Source organism: Mirounga leonina, unplaced genomic scaffold (assembly GCF_011800145.1).
Source record: "Mirounga leonina isolate KUSES-001 unplaced genomic scaffold, KU_Mleo_1.0 Mir_199, whole genome shotgun sequence".
In the NCBI taxonomy this organism is placed as follows: Eukaryota; Metazoa; Chordata; class Mammalia; order Carnivora; family Phocidae; genus Mirounga; species Mirounga leonina.
This window is the reverse complement of record NW_023270498.1, coordinates 2,383,264-2,404,809: the sequence shown is the minus strand read 5'-3', so window position 1 is coordinate 2,404,809 and position 21,546 is coordinate 2,383,264. Positions and strand designations below refer to the sequence as shown.

Below are 21,546 nucleotides of genomic sequence, written 5' to 3'. Positions count from 1 at the left end.
GTCTGCAGGAGGCCACCCTCTGCTCAAATGATGGTAATTAAGCCAGAAAGAGAGGTCAAGAACACTCAGAAGACCACACGTCTTTCAAGTCATCTTGTTCATTCTCTGTTAACAAATGATCATTTCCTGAAGTATGGGAGTAGAGGTGTGGTGGAGGAGGATTCCCTATTTAATTCTGGCTGAATATAAATGTGCAAGACAGAAAGCATGCCCCAAAGTCAATAATGACTTGATAGCATTAAGAAGAATAAATACATAATTAATTTTTTTGGTTTAAAAATTTTTAAATAACATGATAGCCATTTTTTTAAGACAGAGAGGTATAAAGAAATCAGAAAATGGTTTGGACCCAAGACTTCTATAACAATTTTTGATGTTATAAATAATTACATATATGCATGGTTAGGAAATTCAAGAAGTACAGAAAGAATACAACCACTCTCCCAAAGGATAATATTTCTGAACAGTTTTCTGAATCATTTTTAAAAACATATATAAGCAGGGCACCTGGGTGGCTCAGTCAGTTAAGCATCCAACTCTTGGTTTTGGCTCAGTGTAGAATCTGCTTAGGATTCTCTCTCCCTCTCCATCTGCCCCTCCCCCTTGCATGCTCGTTCTCTCTCTCTCTCTCAAATAAATAAATCTTTAAGAAATATATAAGCATAACTAATGTTTTTGGAAACAATTTTTCATATCAGCACTTATAGATCTACCTTACTGTTTTTAAAGAGTGCCCAATAATCTACTGTAGAATTTAATTTATTCAACCTATCACCTAATTATGGAAACTTAGAAGGTTTTCTGCTTGGGGACATCACTATCATGAGTTTTCTGCACATGTTTGGCTGACTTTTTAAGTATATTTATGGAGTACCATTGCCAGATGAGATAATTGAGTCAAAGTGTGTATGATTTTTAATTTGGATAGCTAACCAACATGCCCTCAGTAAAAGCTAGACCAGCCATTCTTCCCTCCAATCACACACTCAGCAGCACCTGACATTAACAAACTTTTCAATGTCAGTCCATGTTTTATCAAACTGATCATTTTTCTTTAATTATTTAGGTCAAGCATTTTTTCGTAGGTTAGTATATAATAATTCCTTGTCCATTAACTCCTTATTCTTCCCTGTTTCTGTCCATGTTTCTATTTTATGTATATATACATATATTACAAAAGTTTACAGTCAGACACGAGACAGGCTAGACACTCAGTAACACACAAACAGAACTCTATATTCCGCAGGTTGAGAGCTTGATGATAGCTGGTTTAACATTAAAGAGGGGGTCTTACTATTTCAGAGCCCTCTCGATGCATTTTTTTTGTCTTTTTTTTTCTACTGATCTGTACATCACTGTTTCTTCTTTTTTTTCCCCCCGTTTTCTTTTTGAATTAAGGAATTCCTTAATTGGTCCTTTGTTGCCTTAAAGTATTGCAAATATTTCCTCCAGTGTCTTATTTGCCTTTTTATTGTCAAAATCCCTGATGCAATCAATATATCACTCTTTTTATTTCTAGCATCTTGGTGTTTTTCTTCCTACACAAAAAGACCACCATCACTTCAGGGACCTTGTCGTGGCCAAATTAAACCAGGCACTAAGCAGCTGTGAAGCTACAAGTATTTACCTGTCCAGTCCTTAAATCAATGGGAAATCTCGTTTCAAATGGAAATAACATCGTCAAAAAAATACAACTCTACATCGTATAATCGAGAAGTTTCTTGGAGATCTTGAAATAAAACAGAACCCCAGTTCAACTTTAAAAAATTGTATCTCAGGTCTTTATTCACAAGCCAATCACTGGCCGCTCTGAAAAACGCAGGTGGGAAAAATCTTCCATTGTTCCGAATTTGAAATAAGTCTGCTCAGAAGTGAAGTATCAAAACACCCGGTTCTGCTGTGTCACTGCCCATTGTGGGCGCGTGAATCACCTCCTTTCATGAGACTACTTCTCTGGAAGCTCGCAGAGGCAGCTTGCTCTTTCTCATCACATTTTTTGTATCATGTTTTTCTTCTCATGTGTCCTCGTTATCCTGGAGTCTTGCCTGACATTTCTAGTCCCATCCTTGCTATATGGGAATGTTTCCCACCATGGCCCACACCTCAGGCCCACCAGGAGTGGCTTCCCTGCACTAGGAAAGACAAAAACAAACTGCACTCGTGCTGTCCGAGGCTCTCAAGAAAAATAATCAGCTGGGGAACCCACCCTTGCTCGAGAAACAGCCATCACCCAGTCCAACAACTACACAGTCGAGTCCCAGGAGGGGAAGTTCCCACCAGGAGATGGCAGAAGTGCCCAGATCTGCACACCAATGTCCACATCCCGCAGTGGCCCTCACCATGACTTCCATGGATGGCCCTCCTGGGTTCCCAAACACACAGCTGAAAGGCAGTGGCATCTGCCGAGACCTTAACTCTCCAGACGCAGACACACACATGTAAAATACTGAAACTTCCTTACAGACGTTTTCTCCTCCCAGACAAAATGAGGGGAGAAAAAGAAAAGAAGGTGGAGGAGAAAGACAACTCATCTTTCTATAATACAAAAACTACAAAAATGCCAAGAGACAAGTCTCTAGAGATCAAGCAAACCCACCACGGTTCAGTCCTGACTCAGCCCAGCAACTCCAAAGCTGTAATGCTGCAGCCTGCAATCCCGGAACCCTCCCCAACACCTGCATCTGTGGGGTGAGCACTCCAAAGGTGTCGCCTCTCTCCTTCTTCTAGCAGGAGGCAGGGAAATGTGACTGGGGACAATAAATGCAACAGAGAAGTGAGCAATGAGCCTGACTGTTGGAGAATTTTCCAGGGCTTCACATAATCAGGTGGAAAGAATCCAGAGTTAGAGAACAATTTCCCCAACTGGATGCAGTGAACATGGCTTAAAACATGAGAACCCCAAAGCAGAGCACAGAGCCCATCTGGTGTAATAATGTCTGCATCTCATCTCATTGAGGGGTGAGCCCCCACTCATCTCCACTCTTGTTCCAACCATCCCTCCTGCACAGAAAATCGGCACACAGAGGGTGTGCTCAGAGATCGCGAGAGAGTTTGAAGGAGAAATCAAACTGGTCTCAGATTTATCAGAAAGAGAGTCAAGAACAAATATAACACCTGGCTGAGCTCTCCAAGGATGAATCAGATTAAAAGGAAGAGCAAAACAGTTGTCTAAACATTCTGGAGGGAAAGAAACAAATAAGCAAACCAAAGTCATAAAGCATGACTGGGAAGTAAACAACGCAAAGAAAATGAAGAATCTCTTCACAACTGTTTCATAAAGGAAAACAATTTAATAAGAACAAACATTCAGAAAACAAGAGCTCCAAAAAAAAGATGGTAAATGAAAAGAGAGGTTGCAGATCTAAGGAACATGTAGCAATGACCAAATCATCATCGTGGAATTCTGAATGATTTAGAAACCACACAAAGAGAAAAAATGCCAGCTAAATTTTGATTTCTGCATTAGAGAAACAGTTTGAGAAAAGAACAGTGATTTTCTTTAAAACACTTTTAAAGGTAGGACCATAAACACAGAAGAGCGTCCCTGAAGTAGAGAATCCAACAAATATGACAAAAATTATGCCCAGGTATAGAACACAGGAGAACTTCTTAGAAATAGAGAAGACTTTATCTGAAGACTGATAGAGTATGCTGTATTTCAGGGGGGAAAAAAAGCTATAGTTGAACCATGGCTATTGAACTCCAAAGGGAAAGGAATAATACCACAGGTATCCAGAGGGGAAGAAAAAAACCAACGCACTAACAAGCAGGGAAAAAATCAGTCCAGCCTCAAGTATACCCCAATAACATTCAGTGCCTGATGCCAATGCATCAAGATTGGAGAAATTCAAAAAGGAAGTATGATAAAAACATGATAACCAACCAAAATGGCCGTTAAGTGAAAACCAACACACATATATTCTCTATCATAAAAAGAAAAAACACAGATCGTTTATTGACCATGAACGTCGAGGGGGAAAATCTTGGTGATGAAATCCAGCCAAAATAAAAATGGGACAAATTTTAAATTCCAGTAACATCATTTCTGTTTCAGGTAATACACAGACTAGAAACAACAGGACTCTTGTCACAAGAACATGGGTTTTTGTTGCATTGCTGGTCTCCCAGAAAGTGATCTCCAAAGAACTGGGACAAGGAGAGGGACAAAAAATAAATCAAAGAGAAGACCAAAGTCATAAGTTGAATCTTTAAGTGTAAGATTCACTTATAGAGGAGAGTCCCCTCGAGGTGAATAGAGGGAAGGCAGGCAAGGCAATATTCAAATAACAAATGGCTGAGAATTTTCCAGAACATACAAAAGACACAAATCCATTGATAAAGGAAATACAAATTTACCAGGAAACACAAATCCACTTTAAAACCTTCACCACAACTAAGTCCAAGAAGAGATTTCAATAGCAATTCAAGAAATAAAGCCACACTACCTCAGAGGAATGGTTAGACTTGCCAAGGACTCATCAATAGCAAGAAACCAGAAGATAATTAAGTATCTGTAGATTGCTTGGAGAAATTCGGTCAATCTAGAATTACATACTCAGAGAAATGACCTCTCAAGAATGATGGTGAAAGAAAATGTTCAGTGAATTAGAAATCAAGTTATTCAACTAGAGACCAACGCTAAAGGAACTTGCAAATAATAGGCTTAGATTTCAATAAATGCTTGGATTAAGCTCACTGTTTGAAAGACAAGGATTTTCAGGCTTGATTTAAAAAAACTATATGTTGGGGCGCCTGAGTGGCTCAGTCGTTAAGCGTCTGCCTTCAGCTCAGGTCATGATCCCGGGGTCCTGGGATCGAGCCCCGCATTGGGCTCCCTGCTCAGTGGGAAGCCTGCTTCTCCCTCTCCCACTCCCCCTGCTTGTGTTCCCTCTCTCACTGTCTCTCTCTGACAAATAAATAAATAAAAAATCTTAAAAAAAAAATAAATTAAAAAAAATGTTAAAACTCTATGTTATTTGGAACAGATAAAATTAGAATATAAGGATACAGACTGGTTGAACTAAAGAGATGAAAAAGAGGGGTGTCTGCTTGGCTCATTCAGTAGAGCATGGGACTCTTCACTGACTCTTGATGGCTGGGTCATGAGTTCAAGCCCCACAATGAGTGTGGAGCCTACTTAAAAAATAAATAAATAAAATAAAACAATTTCTTTAAAAAAGAGACAGATGAAAAAGACATACAAGGTAAATATTAAAATTAGCTGGTGAAATCAGACAAGAGGCTTTAAGACAACATTCTCAGATATAGAAAAATGATCACTACATAATAAAAGACGTGCTACGATAGGAAGATGCAATAATTGTATGCATTTATAAACCTATTAAATATCCTCAAGAAATATAAAACAACAAGTGATAGAAATACAAAAAGAGAATTACAGGCGCGCCTGGCTGGCTCAGTTGGTGGAGTATGTGGCTCTTGATTTCAGCTCAGGTCATGATCTCAGGATCCTGGGATTGAGCCCCGTGTCAGGCTCCATGCTGAGCAGGGAGTCTGCTTGAGATTTTCTCTCCCTCTGCCCCTCCCCCCGTCCATGTGCTCGCTCGCTCTCTCTAAAATAAATAAATAAATAAAATCTTTAAATAAAAACAAAAACAAAAAAGGTTCAAGCTAACCGTTTTTTTTTTTTTTAAGATTTTATTTATTTATTTGAGAGAGAGAATGAGAGACAGAGAGCATGAGGGGGGAGGGGCAGAGGGAGAAGCAGACTCCCTGCCGAGCAGGGAGCCCGATGCGGAACTCGATCCCGGGACTCCAGGATCATGACCTGAGCCGAAGGCAGGTGCCCAACCAACTGAGCCACCCAGGCGCCCTCAAGCTATTAGTTTTTGAGAAGGTAATTACATACATGAATCAAGAGGTGTGCTCAAGTAGAATGTATAAACTTACGGTATATTTTATACATAAAAATGCACATTTCCAACTCAGTTTACCACAAAGGCCTCAAGACTAATCCAATAACAGTGAGAATCTGAGCACTCATATTGTGGTCTCTAAATATCAATTTAATAAAAAAGGGGGGGTGCCTGGGTGGCTCAGTCGTCATTAAGCATCTGTCTTCAGCTCAGGTTATGATCCCAGGGTTCTGGGATCGAGTCCTGCATCAGGCTTCCTGCTCAGTAGAGAATCTGCTTCTCCCTCTCCCTCTGTGATCTCTCTCGCTTTCGCACGTTCTCAGATAAATAAAATCTTTAAAAGAAAAAAAAAAAGAGGTGTCCTCAACAATGCTTCCATTATTTGTGAATGAAAAAAAATGGAAGTCATACAAAAAAAAAAAAAATAGAATGGATCATTAAATTACTGTGCACTGGAGCAATAAAAGTCAGGGTACTTTTTTTTAATTTTATTTATTTATTTGGGAGACAGCATGACAGAAAGTGGGGAGGGAGGGGCAGAGGGAGAGCAGGCTCCCTGTTCAGCGGGGAGCCTGACGCAGGACTCGATCCCAGGACCCCAGGATCATGACCTGAGCCAAAGACAGATGCTTAACTGACTGAGCCACCCAGCACCTCTAAAGTCAATATACTTTTTCATTCGTTCATTCACTCATGTATTCATTCATCCGGAAGTGTGTAGCATGTTTCAGGCACTGGGGAAACACACATGGCCGGGTCTCTTTCTGGGAGGATGGAGAACATGTACGTGTGCGCATCCCGTGTGTGGGACTCTTCTGGGGACGCCCACATGAGGATGACCAAGCCCTGTCCTCATATCCTACCCAGAGCCCTGGACCGTCTACAAGCTCATCCATTATTTTAGCCTTCCAACAACCAGCGAGGTAGGTAACTTTGTGCCAATTTTCCACATCAGAGACAGAAATCATCATTATTTTGCTCCGTATCCTCGAACTAATTTGCGAAGGAACGTGGACTGAACCTCAGGCCTGTGCATGAAATAAATCCTTTTCCATCTGACTTGAACGGAACATCCTACAGGCTGAGTTTAACTAAACACATCCTTAAATCCTCCAGGTTGCTCGGGCAGCATATGGTTTCGGTTACAACCGAAAACCACAAAGAATAAAACACCCCCAGTACAAAAACTAAAATTACCAATGAATCAAGAGGAAAGAGCTTTTCAGAGGGAGAAGGTGGTCATGAGACCCACTGGCTGGGCGAGGAGGCAAACATCACAACAAGTTTAGAATATCAAGGAAGCTGAAGCAAAGCATGTAATTAGTCTCCTGCCTGATCTTTGGCAACAAAGGGCTTTGTAGAGAGCGTGAAATTCTATTGTGTCTCTTTGGGGCGGATGGGCCTCCGGATGCCAGCCTTTCAGAAGAGGAGACTTTCCCAGAAGTATTATGAGGTCCTAGCCATAAAACAGTGCAACAAGAGCAGGTCCAAACAAAGCCCGAGTCAAAACCAAATAGCAACCACCAGCCCAGTTGGCCTCAATCCATTGCCTTTCGGAGCTGGGACACCCAGGACCTCTCCATCAGCGTCCAAAATTCCCTCCCTAAGAGAGCCCGTGCAAATCTTCATGCTGGCCGCAGAGTTAGCTGGGATGGAAAGAGATGGACCAGCTCTCTCGCTTCCCTTGTTTGTTCTTTACTATTATGGCTTTTTAAGCTTTATATTGAATAACAGTTGCTTTTCTTTCAGTGCTCATGCATTAAACATTCATATGGCACCTACTGCGGATGTCCAAAAACAGACTCGACCACGTTTCATAATATATGCAAAATAACCTTTTTGGTACCACAAGGCAGAGAAGAGCCATTGGCCTGGGGTGGGGGGGGCGGATCAGACCCCTTGAATTCGGATATAATTTTTATAAAGATAAACTAAAGTTTCACAGAGTAACCACAAGTAGATGGAAGTCCAAACCGGAGTAAATTCAAATCTAGTGAAACTAGACGTAAGTAGACTGTTGATCAAACCGTGGGTGAATAAAACATACTTCTTGCAGGGGCGCCTGGGTGGCTCAGTCGTTAAGCATCTGCCTCCGGCTCAGGTCATGATCCCAGGGTCCTGGGATCGAGCCCCCATTCGGGCTCCCTGCTCAGCGAGGAATCTGCTTCTCCCTCTCCCACTCCCCCTGTTTGTGTTCCTGCTCTCACTGTGTCTCTCTCTGTCAAATAAATAAATAAAATCTTAAAAACACACACACACACACACACTGGAGAAAATCACCAGCCTCCTAATTACAAAATTGGAAAAGAATTTGATGGGCAGTTTATTATTTTTTTTAAGATTTTATTTTTAAGTTCTCTCTACCCCCAACGTGGGGCTCGAACTCACCACCCCAAGATTTAAGAGTCGCACGCTCCACCGACTGAGCTGGATGGGTGCCCCTGTGGGCAATTTATATGCCACTGGACGTGGATGAAGTCGGCTAGCAGAGACCACACGCACCCACCACCATGGGCCGGGAGGACACAGCACCAGACACACCAGTTGGCCCCATGTGACCTGCACATCCCTTCTGAAAGGAAGTCGGTCGGCGGGTAGCATGACCCGTAGCAATGGAAGGTAGTTTGAGTGCCTTTCGGCTGAGACATATCACTGTGTGGAATGTAGTCTAACATTTCTGTGTTTGGGGCTGAGGAAAGACTCCGTGCTCCCAGGCGCCCCCGCCCCGAGGGCACACACAACACTGTCTGACCTTCCATGTGGGTCCCTCCTAGCAGCCTCACGAGTCCCACACACAGACGGGATCCCTAAGTCTGGGACAGAGGACAGGATGGGTGGAGGACACACACCTCCTTGCTTCTTCCCCCTCGGCCCTGAGTGGTTGTTTTCCAAACGGAGCTCTCAGGTGCACAGGTTAGTCTCTGCCAGGACCTCCAGCTTCGAACCCACAAGGGGCACATGCCTGTGAGCCCCATGTGGGGACAAGCCCCGGCTACCTGCTCCAGGACACCAGTAACCAGGTGGGACTGGACGCAGTGGTGTCCCTCCCTCGGGTGAGTGGTGATTCAGCCACGGGAAATAGGCGGCAGGCAAGGGGGGCAGACGCAGCTGGGTGGCAAACGCAGAGCTGACCTCAGAGCCCCAGGGTGACAAAATGAATGTGCTCCCCAGTTTATGTGGTCCCCAGGACACAGCCGGGGCCTCCAATACAACCTCGTAAAACAAGCCTGAGGTGCCCCTTGTCCCTGGTCTCTGGAGTTATCGTTACCAGGAAGTTGGTTGGGTTTGGTTTGGTCAACCTTCCTTGTCATTGGAAACCCAGTCTTACCTGAGGTCAAAGTAAATAAACCAGGGAAACTCCAGGTTTCCCAGTAAGACCCACATTCCTGAGTAAGGAGGAAACACCTGTCCGGAAAGGAAGAGGGCTCTGCTTTTTGGTTTTTGGTTGTTTGGTTGTTGTTGCTTTTGTTTTTGTTTTTGTTTTTCATGGAAGCCACACAAATTCACCACTCTAAATAAAATCTCCCAGGACTAGGGGCGGCTGGGTGGCTCAGTCCATTTAGCGTCTGCCTTCTGCTCAGGTCATGATCCCAGGGTCCTGGGATCGAGTCTTCAATGGGCTCCATGCTCAACAGGGAGCCTGCTTCTCCCTCCCCCTCTGCTGCTCCCCCTGCTTGTGCTCACTCTCTCTCAAATAAATAAATAAAATCTAAAAAAAAAAAGACTGGATATTCTTGCGTTCTTAAACTTGGGCCTTGATGCGGAGCAGAACGCCCACAGCGAGCAAAACTGTGAATAAGATAAAACACTTTGTTTACAGAAAGAGTGCCCCCTGCCCTTCAGAGCTGGTCTGTGTGGCGCTCTATTCCATCCCGAGCACCCTGAGACCAGCTCGGAGGAATCCGAAGCACTTGAAGATCCATCAAAATGAAAGAAAAGGCCCTGCTGACATCACGATTATGACCAGGAACAAAGCAAACAAACCCACACAGCCTGCCCCCCTCTAAAGATACAAAATGATGTTTGCTTTTCAGTAATTCGATTTCAGAACTGCTTTTCCTGGACCACTGCTCTGAGTAAGCTGAGACACACCTGAGTGACCCTCGGTGACCCTCAGTGAACTTCAGTGATGGCCAGCTTCCCCCCCACCCCCTGCCGGGGCTCAGGGCCGCCGGCTCACCGGCTCACCTGCTCACCTGCCGGAGACAGCGTGCCAGCCAGAGGGAGAGCACGCCGTGTAGGCTGTCTAGGGCTGTTTGCAGGGACACGTGGATTTGCCTGTCACTGCTGGGGACGGTGGCAAGGTCCAAGGACACTCTGACTCCCTCTCCCCATCTTGGGAGCAATGCCTGGTCTGTAGCTCTAGGGTGCCTGGGTGGAGGTCTCCTGGGGGTCACTGCTCAGAGGCAGGCAGCAAAGATGCCCTGACCCCAGGGACATCCAAACAGTCAGAGCCCCACACGCTGTCCATTCGGCTGAGCGCAAGCTTAGCAAGGAGGGAGGGCTGTTGCCACCCTGACTGCCATCTGGGGCGAGGAAGGGCCAGCGGGCTGTGTCCTGGACCTGGCTCGAGAGGCCCAGGTCCTACCGTGAGAGCACCCCAGGGCCTCCTGAGGAGCCAGAGCCCACCGAGGCCAGAGGTCCTGGGCTCGGACATGGACAGACCGTGGAAAATGCCAGAGCCTGCTCTTCCTTACGGTCCCACCGTGGGGGACTTCCCTCCACCCAGGAGCTCACCATCATTCCGCCAGCCCCTGCACTGAGGTGGACCACAGACACTCTTGTTCTCCAGCTTGTAGACTGGGATCTGAGACGGTGGGTGTCCGCGGGCCCGGCCTGGCTGTGGGGTTTGCAAAGGCAGCCCGCGCAGACCGAGACACTTCCCCGGGCTGGCACCGAGGCACCCCAACTGCCTTCCAGGCAACAGGGGAGGCCTCGCTTTGACAAATCCGGCCTCCCAACGAGACAACAGTGGTAAATGAATCTCAGCCACCTCTTTTCAGCACCAAGATTCCACGGCAGTGACTTTTCTTTAATTTTTCATCCACGAAACCACGTGTAGGTCATTATATCTATGACCCCTTCAGTAGCACTTCCAACATCCGTCTGTTCATAGAGTTCATGTTTGAACTTCTGAACTGTCTCATCTCCTCTAATATAAAGCTATTCTGCTATATTTTTATAAAGATTTTTATCTTTAGGGGCACCTGGGTGGCTCAGTCGGTTAAGCGTCAGCATTTGACTTGGGTCATAGTCCCAAGGGTCCTGGGATCGAACCCCAAGTGGGGCTCTCTGCTCAGTGGGGAGTCCACTTCTCCCTCTGCCCTCCCCAAATCTTGTATGCGCTCACACTCTCTCTCTCTAATAAATAAAATCTTTTAAAAATTAAAATTAAAGGGCGCCTGGGTGGCTCAGTCGGTTAAGCATCTGCCTTCGGCTCAGGTCATGATCCTGGAGTCCCTGGATCGAGTCCCGCATCGGGCTCCCTGCTCGGCAGGGAGTCTGCTTTGTCCTCTGACCCTATCCCCTCTCATGTGTTCTCTCTCTCTCATTCTCTCTCTCTCAAATAAATAAATAAAATCTTTTAAAAAAAAATTTTTTTAATTAAAATTAAAAAAATGAAGCTTTTATCTTTACATAATCTCTACACCCAGCAGGCTCGAACTCACAACCCGAGATCTAGGGTCACGTGCCCCACCGACTGAGCCAGCGAGGCGCCCCTATTCTGCTATTTAAAAAATATATATACAACTATAGCATGCTGCCAGGAGCCAACCTTTGATCTTTTTTCCAACCTGCCTAGCAAAGAGGTTAGCTCTGAACCTTTGACACTCCGGTTCCAATGAACACTCTTGTAGACCTTTATAGCGAATCGGGCAACAAATAATCGGTAAGTTGTAATTATACAAAACCAGCCAGCATCAGTCTCTAAGACCGAAACAATTTCCAAAAGAAATAAGACCTACTTTACTCCTGGGACTTGATAGCTAAAATTTCTTGCAAGGTCAGAAAAATACAGAATCAGGGCCAGCATGCTGTTTCCAAAGGGAAATTATGCTGGGACACTAGGTTAGGTTGGTAGCACCTACGTGCAGGGGTGGACAAAAACTCGAAGATCTCATGAAAGGAAAACACACACGCACATACATACAACAGCTCTGAGGTCTGCAGTCATTGAAGCTCGGCTTGAGAATTGGTTCTTCATATGTGAAACCAGAAGAGGGGTTTCCCCAACAGAATGGGAGAAGATATTTGCAAATGACATATCAGATAAAGGGCTAGTATCCAAAATCTATAAAGAACTCATCAAACTCAACACCCAAAGAACAAAGAATCCAATCAAGAAATGGGCAGAAGACATGAATAGACATTTTTCCAAAGAAGACATCCAAATGGCCAACAGACACATGAAAAAGTGCTCAATATCGCTCAGCATCAGGGAAATCCAAATCAAAACCTCCATGAGATACCACCTCACACCAGTCAGAATGGCTAAAATTAACAAGTCAGGAAACGACAGATGTTGGCGGGGATGCGGAGAAAGGGGAACCCTCCTACACTGTTGGTGGGAATGCAAGCTGGTTCAGCCACTCTGGAAAACAGTATGGAGGTTCCTCACAAAGTTGAAAATAGAGCTACCATATGATCCAGCAATTGCACTACTGGGTATTTACCCCAAAGATACAAAAGTAGGGATCCAAAGGGGTACGTGCACCCCGATGTTTATAGCAGCAATGTCCACAATAGCTAAACTGTGGAAAGAGCCAAGATGTCCATCGACAGATGAATGGATAAAGAAGATGTGGTATATATACACAGTGGAATATTATGCAGCCATCAAAAGGAATGAGATCTTGCCATTTGCAGTGACGTGGATGGAACTGGAGGGTATTATGTTGAGTGAAATAAGTCAAACAGAGAAAGACATGTATCATATGACCTCACTGATATGAGGAATTCTTAATCTCAGGAAACAAACTGAAGGTTGCTTGAGTGGTGGGGGTTGGGAGGGATGGGGTGACTGGGTGATGGACACTGGGGAGGGTGTGTGCTCTGGTAAGCGCTGTGAATTGTGCAAGACTGTTGAATCTCAGATCTGTACCTCTGAAGCAAATAATGCGATATATGTTAAGAAAAAAAAAAAGAAGAAGAAGGTAGCGGGAGGGGAAGAATGAAGCGGGGGAAATCGGAGGGGTAGATGAACCATGAGAGACGATGGACTCTGAAAAACAAACTGAGGGTTCTAGAGGGGAGGGGGGTGGGAGGATGGGTTAGCCTGGTGGTGGGTATTGAGGAGGGCATGCACTGCATGGAGCACTGGGTGTTGTGCACAAACAATGAATCATGGAACACTTCATCTAAAACTAATGATGTAATGTATGGGGATTAACATAAGAATAAAATTTAAAAAAAAAAGAAGAAGAGGGGTTTCCCAGACCATGGTTTCAAGGACCAGCCCTAAGGGACTCAGCCCGGGGGTGGGGTGGGCTTCCTAGGGGCTCTCCCGTGGGAGTGGGGACAAGTTCGAGTCTGGCTCTGCACTGAGTGGAGAGCCCACGGGTGGGGAGCTAACTCAGCCTCGGGGCTTCCTGGGAGCTAGGCCAGAAGGAGCCAGCTCCGGTGAAGACCCCATCACCCTTGTCTGTGTCTAGAAGCAAGTGTGCATTCTGCCACATACGTGGTCCTTGAAAGCAAGAACACAGTGCCTCATGGGCAGGGAGGGCTCTGGGTTAGGAGTGGGTCTGTCAACAGGCGAAAGTGGGTTCCTCTTTGACTAGGTGGCTGGTGGAGTTTTGTGATTTCCGTCAGCCCCCTCTGGCCCCCAGTTGGGAGTGGACCACGGGTGTTCTAGGACAATGCTGTCCTTACATTCAAATGCTCCAGGCCCCCCCCCCCCCGCTAGCCCAAGGCTTCAGTAAAAGTTCACCAAACCCCAAAGGTTTGCAACAGTTTTCATTAAAGGAGAGGGAAACTAGAAACGCAGAGCAGAGAGTTTGATTTTAAGACACACAGGAGACCCCGAGAACAGTCTCCACTCCGCGATTGAGGGGCAGACTGGGGGAGCAGTGCCATCCACCTGCATGGGTGACAGGTTGGCCCCCCTCTTAACAAAACACGGAAACCCCCCAAAGTTGCAGAACAAGGAGATATCCCATTCTTTCTTTTTGCTGTTGTTATTAAATTATTAAAGGGAGAAGCGATGCATCAGATTCATTTACAGTTAATATGAAATGCAAAAGCACATATATAAATTCATGTGGCCAGTGGCCATTTGCTAATGTTGGCCAGGTTGCTTGGAAACGGCCCAGGTGGGCGCTCCTGGGGGCTCTTGCTCTGGACGTGCCCAGCCAGTGCCCTCGCCTCTGACCCAGAAACCAGCTCCAGGAAATTCATTCAAGAGAAATGACCTAGCAGAAGATGTGTCCCTCATACAGAATAAGTATGTCATGCCCAACAGTAAGAACCAGGAGGAACCTGACTATCCAGCATAAGGAAACGTTTAAATAAATTATGTGCATCCAGGGCGCCTGGGTGGCTCAGTAGGGTAAGCATCTGACTTTGGCTCAGGTCATGATCCCAGGGTCCCGGGATTGAGTCCTGCATCGGGCTCCCTGCTCAGCAGGGAGCCTGCTTCTCCCTCTCCCTCTGCCTGCCACTCTGCCTACTTGTTCTCTCTCTCTCTCTGTCAAATAAATAAAATCTTAAAAAAAATTATGTACATCCAACTGATGAACTATTTTGCGGTAAAACCTATAAAGATGAAGACCAAACAGAAACTTTCGAAACATTAAGCTTCCATGCTAAGTGAAAGCAAAAAGCAAAAGGCTACGATTTTCATTATGTAAAAATATCACATTACGTATGCCTAATGACAAGAAAAGACCAAAGAAGTAGCAGACGTATTAGGATAATGACATTTTGAGAGGGTTTTTAAAGCGTTCCTCATTGTTACAGTGCCCTTTGTGCAACAGATAAAAATTGGGAGAAAAAAAATAAGTGGTATTAAAATAGTTATAAAAACATTCTTCTATTTCAAGTCATTTTTCCGGGGCGCCTGGGTGGCTCAGTCATTAAGAGTCTACCTTCAGCTCAGGTCATGGTCCCAGGGTCCCGGGATCGAGCCCAGCATCGGGCTCCCTGCTCTTCGGGAAGCCTGCTTCTCCCTCTCCCCCCCCCCCTTCTCCTGTTTTTTTTCTGGCTGCGTTTTTCTCTGTCAAAAAAAAAAAAAAAAAAAATCTCAAGTCATTTTTCCCCCAAGAAGAATAGAAAGTCAGGGACGCCTGGGTGGCTTAGTCGTGAAGCATCTGCCTTCAGCTCAGGTCATGATCCCAGGGTCCTGGGATCGAGTCCCGCATCGGGCTCCCTGCTCAGTGGGGAGCCTGCTTCTCCCTCTCCCTCTGCTGCTCCCCCCTCTCTCTGACAAATAAATAAATAAAAATCTTTAAAAAAAAAAAAAGAATAGAAAGTCAGCAATCTATGAAGCTAAGTATGAAGATAAAGATGAGAGGTATTACTCATCCATTCTACACTATTCTATTTTTCTCTGTCTCAAGTGTCCATAATAAAGCATTTTCTAAAAGAACTACAACAGGGGCAGCTGGGTGGCTTGGTTGGTTGAGTGTCTGCCTTTGGCTCAAGTCCTGATCCCGGGGTCCTGAGATCGAGTCCCACATTGGGCTCCCTGCTCAGCATCAAACCAGCTTCCCCCCTCCTCCCCGCTCTTGTTCTCTCTCGCTCTCTCTCTCTCTCTCAAATAAAGAAATAAAATCTCTGAAAAAATAAAATAAAAGAACTACAATAATAAAATACAATGAAATGAAGATGAAATGTAAAATTGCACATATATAAGATCAGAAAATATAAAAATGGCACGAGATTTCGATCTGCATTTCCCTGATCATGGTTCCTTCCAGTGTGTTCGTCCTACAAACAGTGCCCGCTCCTTATTTACTACGGAAACATCAGTTCTAGACCCTGTGGTGTCTACGCCCTGTGATGTTACTCATCTAAGCAGTGCAGTGCTAAATACCTTTGTGCAAGTATCATTTCCCTTTTGTGCAGGGACACCTGTAGGATTTTTCTCCAGAAGGAGCTCATTAAATAGGTAATTCGTCCCACTGCTATTCCGGGTCCTGAGCTCCAGCTCCTTGAGGGCAGGGTACACGTTTATCTGGCCACCTAGCATCTAGCACCCAGCAGAGATGCCATAAATCCTGTATTCCTTTCTTACTTTGCTCTTTCAGCCAATATTTATTGAACACCTGTTGCGTGCCAGGTACCCTCTAGGCGCTAGGGAATATATCGGCGAACAAATCAGACTAAAACTCCCCGCTCCCGGGGATCTGAGATAGCCAGGCGGGCTCCAGAGCAAGGTAACAAGCAAGTAAATTGGTGGTATGTTGTAAGGTGAAAAATACTACAGAGAAAAACAAGGCAAAGAAGGATGGGATGCAGGACAGCACTTAAATGAGCCGTCGCCAGATAAATCAATGAGTTGTGTATTTCTATCTGATAAGCATGCTCATCTCAGCAGCATTAATCACCATGACTATGTTTAAACCATCAAAGCACCTGAGGCTGCAGGGTAGACGGTCCTGGTCCCTGCCCCTCTGAGCTGATATACAAAAAGCAGGAATTGTGGTACCTGGCCAATTAACTTTCACCCGGAGACATTCTTTCTTAGAAACATAGGCTCAGTTCCTCAAAACCTATACGTCAGTAAAATAGATTCATAAATTGAAAAACACCTACGCAGACCCCAAGTACTAACAATAAAGACCAGAAGCCTCGCTTGTTGGTTCCTGATCTTAAAACTTTGGTGCAATCAAATTTCCCACCAAAGTCGTGCGAATCCTGAAGGCCCCTGCACGAGAAAGAAAACACCTTTCAAGGTCTCAAGAATGTTCTGGATAACGAGAAATCGGCAAAATGAAATTCAGTGTCAGTTACTGAATGTCTTCAAAGAGAAGAGTGGGTCAGCAGGAAAACCCCACAGGCTGTGTGGGCCTTAAAATCTGCAAAGTCTGTAGAAACGACTGCAGATCTATTTCTGCTGGAAATGACATTGGTATGTGTTCATTTTAATCTGGCGCAGTTAGAAATAAAGCAGAGGTCGCCAGAGTGATAAGCAGGCTACTTCTGCATCGTTAAAACGTATACTTAGAGGGTGTTTATGTAACATTAGCACAAGGCTGGTTTGAGCCATTCCAAACCCCTGAGGAGCGCCTCGCAGTATCATTTGGATAGAGCTCCAATAAGCCAAGAATGAACAGCGAGTGGATGCCCCATACCAGCTCTGGGGTCATGGGGTCCTTACCTGTAACATAGTATTTAGGCCCTTGTGCCTTCCACCAGAGGCATCTGCAGAGGCCCGGAAACACTAATTATGGTTCAAATTCCACCTTTAATTTTTTTTTTAGTTTTTCCCAATTAGCCCTTTTCTGACAAGACGGTGCAGACTGGTTGTGACAGTTCGGCTCTTCTGGCCTTTAAGGCAGCCTCCCCCCTATTCCCTGCAGGGTGGGGCAGGCAGGCCACATCAGCCCTGCATCTCCTCCATCTCCTGGATCCCTGCGCCTCACCCTCCCCCGGGAACCCCGGGGCAGGCCTGCCGCACTCACCGGATGCCTGAGTCTGCAGAGCCAGTTCTTCCAGAGCAGGGCTGCAAACTGGCGCCCAGCCGTACCCATGCCCGCCCTCCTCCTCTCGGTCAGGAAGCCAGAGAAGCCCGGGCTTATATCTGCAGATCCGGGCGAAGGCCGGGCGCGCATTAGTCAATCCCAACAAAAGTGAGTGACGCAAGACAGATTACTGGTGGCCGAGCACGGCGGGCATCGAATGTCCCTCTTGTTCTGTTCTGTTGAGAAACCTTTCCTTTTCACGGGCTGCCCACTGTTGGGAGGGTTGGGTTACTGGGGGCAGCCTCGGGCCCTTTCCCGCGTGCGCACACGGTTCCAAGAGCGCACAGCGCTCCGGCGAGCGGCGGGAAGCAGGGCGGCGCTCACAGTCACGCGGACCCCCTCGGCCCTGATGTGAACTGCCTGGAATTCTTCCTCCCCCACCCCCAGCCCCCGACACTTCAGCTATCACACGAGTCATCAACCAGAACCTTTTCCATTTTGGAGGCCCCCTGGCAGGGAATCAGAGGGAAAAGAGATGGAAGCCGCGTGGGTCTCCCCGCGGACAGAGCAGGGGTGGTTAAGTTCAAGGTCAGCCGGGCTGTCCCCCAAGGGGTCCGTGCTTCCTGAAGGAGGCTCAGCAGGGGTCCCATCAGCCTTCCCTCCAGCCGGTGAGCAAACCCTAGATGACTTGCTGAGACAGGACGGGCCAGCCTCTCTCCCGTCTGCCCTTGATCACCGCAGCCCTGGGAGAAAGGCTGATGGCCAAGCGCCATGAGCAGCCACGGCGGGGGCTCTCTGGCACCTTCTCTGAGCTGGCAGGACTCTGCAAGCCTGTGGGTCCCTCGGGCCGGGTGAGTCTTGCACACGTTACCTTGTCAAGCAGCCTGCTGGATTCAGCGGGGCATAGGTTGCTCCATCGTCCCAGAGGCCGAGGCTCCCGGGTTCCTGTTGCCCCCAGTTGTGGTCAGGGGAATGTCAGGCAACCAGCACCTTGTGGTCTTCCATGCCCTAAAGCGACTTGCACAAGCCGAGAATGCTCCATCAGTGGCTTTTGCAACAGGAAACAGGGTCACAGGCTTCAGCAAAGGGATTGACTCAATTATCCCATCGACCTATTTTTTAAAAGAACCTGGTTTAAAAACTGTCATCTGTTATCGGTTACATATTTCGCAGCACTAGAGGGAAGGCTGGCCCGGGCAGGGGTGGGGCGCAGCGCACAGGCCAGCGTGCCCCATCGCCCTTGGCCTTCAGCCCTCCAGCCCCATCCTGTTCCCTAAGCCTCGCTACTCTTGACTCCCTCCACAGACAACACAACGCTTTACATCACAGGGACTGTCCCCATCTTTTTAAAACTCCAGTACAAGGAAAAGCCCCCAGCTATGGGTTTGTATGTGTGTGTGTGTGTTTTTCCATTTTACATTTGTAACAGTTTTTTTGTTTTGTTTTGTTTTGTTTTTTGCGTAGACGTGCACAATTGCATGCCCTGCTTTCGTGGGAGGACGCACGAGTGTAGTATTCCTAGCACAAGTGTTCCCAAGAGGATGGGTCACTACACATAACAGTTTTCCAAAATTCAAGAAGTACATTTCATTTTATTTCATTTCAGCGGAAGAGAGCACGTGCGTGCATGCAGGAGGGGTGTGCAGAGGGGGAAAGAGAGAGAATCTCAAGCAGACTCTGCACTGAGCGTGGAGCCTGACACGGGGCTCGATCCCACGACCCTGAGATCACGCCCTGAGCGGAAACCAAGAACCCGATGCCTAACCAACTGAGACACCCAGGCGCCCCTCTAAAGTACACTTTAGTGTCTCTGGTCTTAGGTATGTACCCCAAATCATTCAAAGCAGGGACTCAAACAAGAGCATGTGCACTCATACTCATCCCAGCACTATTCACAATAGCCAAATGGTGTGGAAATGACCCATGCTGGATGCTCCACATGGATGGAAACATCCGGAATAGATAAATCCATGCACAGAAAGCAGGCTGGCGGGTGCCAGGGCCTGGGGAGGGAGGGACCAATCAGAGAAACTTTAAGTAGGTGTGGGTTTCCCTTTGAAGATTTTTTTTTCTTTTTCTTTTCTTTTCTTTTCTTTTTTTTTTTTTTTTTGAAGATTTTATATATTTATTTGACAGAGAGAGAGTTAGCGAGAGCAGAAACACAAGCAGGGAGAGGGAGAAGCAGGCTTCCTGCCGAGCAGGGAGCCCGACGCGGCGCTTGATCCCAGGACCCTGGGGTCATGACCTGAGCCGAAGGCATATGCTCAACGACTAAGCCACCCAGGCGCCCTGAAAATTTTATTTTTATGTAATCTCTACGCCCAACATGGGGCTGGAACTCAGGACCCCGAGATCAAGAGTCGCACGCCAGCCGGGTGCCCTGCAGGTTTGCCTGTGGAGAGAAGGAAATGTTTTGGGAACGAGGGAGAAGCGAGGGTTGTACAACAATGGGAATGTACTGATAGGTCACTTTCAAATGGCCGATTCTAGGTTATGTGAATTTCAGGTCAATACATGATTTTTTTTTTAGGGCATTTCACCACCCATCTCCTCCCAGCTCACAGCCAGGCTCACCTAAACATACGGTGCCTGGATGGGTCTGCACTTGGAACCCGACTCCTGACCACCTTCCTTCTTCATGAGGTGTCACCTGCTTTGTAAACTGTCACACTCTGACTCCCATGACATCAGGCAGTGGCTGCTCAAGCCCTACTCAGGGGAGCCAAAGCCAAGGCCTCCTCCCCAGCGGCTGCTGCTTAGCTTACCTGCTGGGGTAGGCGGACACGGTGCACTCCATGGGGTCCGGCCCCGAGCACCGTCCTGCTCTCACCACAGTGTCGAAGGCACCCCCACACACAGGGACGGGCACGCACACGTGCACACAGAGGTCACGACCTGAGCACCAGCTGGCTGGAGGAGTCATCCAGAGGACGGGACCGCCGGCTGACCAGCCAGCTGGACCCCGGCCTTTGGAAACTCCTCACTCCCTCCCTGTTCCGGGAACGTGTATCCCATTTGCCTCCTCCGCTCCCAGAGGCTGCCCCAAGGACACGGTCCTGAGAGAGGGATGCGTGCTGAGACCATCCATAGGGTGCACGCGACTGAACCCCATTAAGGCCTCTTTAGAAACTTTAAGGTTCAGGGTGCCTGGGTGGCTCAGTCGTTAAGCGTCTGCCTTCGGCTCAGATCATGATCCCGGGGTCCTGGGATCGAGCCCCACATCGGGCTCCCTGCTCGGCGGGAAGCCTGCTTCTCCCTCTCCCACTCCCCCTGCTTGCGTTCCCTCTCTCGCTATATCTCTCTCTGTCAAATAAATAAATAAAATCTTTAAAAAGAAAAAAAAAAGAAAAAAAGAAACTTTAAGGTTTGGGGGTGGAGAGGAGATCTCATCTTGGGGCACCCAAAACAAGTCTCAAGTATAAGTTCCCTTGCTCCTTATGATGTAAAGTGTTGGGGTTCAGGAGCAAAGGGTCAAGAAGAATTCTTGAGGCATCTTCAGTACAGAAAAGGTGGTTTTATTCAAGCACAGGGACAGGACCCTTGGATAGAAAGAGCTGCACGGGGAGTCGTGAAGGGTGATTGAGTATATACTTTCAAGTTGGGAGGGGGTTAGGGACAGTGTGAGTCTCTAAGGGATTTGGAAGTAAGGTTTCCAGGACCTTGAGGGGCTAGCTGTGGTTAGGACAAGGTCATTTACTACAGTCTAGTAAGCCCTTAGTCATGAGACCCTTCAGATGTATATCGGGGCCCATACGATTGGAGGATGATTGCTAACATATACCTTGTGGAGGGAGGTGGGTAGAGCTAAAGGAAGTTTCCAAATCCTGGATCCCGGAGTTCAGGCTAATGTCAAGCTAAGGCTGCCTTTTGCCTCTAGCAGAGTATTCACATTGAGGCAGCTGAGTTCCTGGAGGAAGGTCACTCTGCCTGTCCCGAGAACTTGTCAATGGGCTCTAGGTTGTGAGGAAGTTTAATTTTTTTTTCATTTGCCTTTGTTCTCCCCGGTGCGGACACCCGCGCCTGCCCATCTGCAGGGCTGCCTGTCTGGG

At 46.9% G+C, this 21,546-nt stretch overlaps 1 protein-coding gene across 1 annotated transcript in view; it reads right to left on the bottom strand.

Annotated features, from left to right (window-relative positions):
* Nucleotides 1-17,566, bottom strand: part of ABCA13 (ATP binding cassette subfamily A member 13) — a 372,949-nt gene extending 355,383 nt beyond the window's left edge. Inside the window, exon 1 of the mRNA XM_035026542.1 lies at nt 17,498-17,566. Coding sequence (XP_034882433.1) covers nt 17,498-17,566 — 69 coding nt within the window. The remainder of the gene's footprint in view (nt 1-17,497) is intronic.
* Between the last annotated feature and the right edge of the window lie 3,980 nt (nt 17,567-21,546).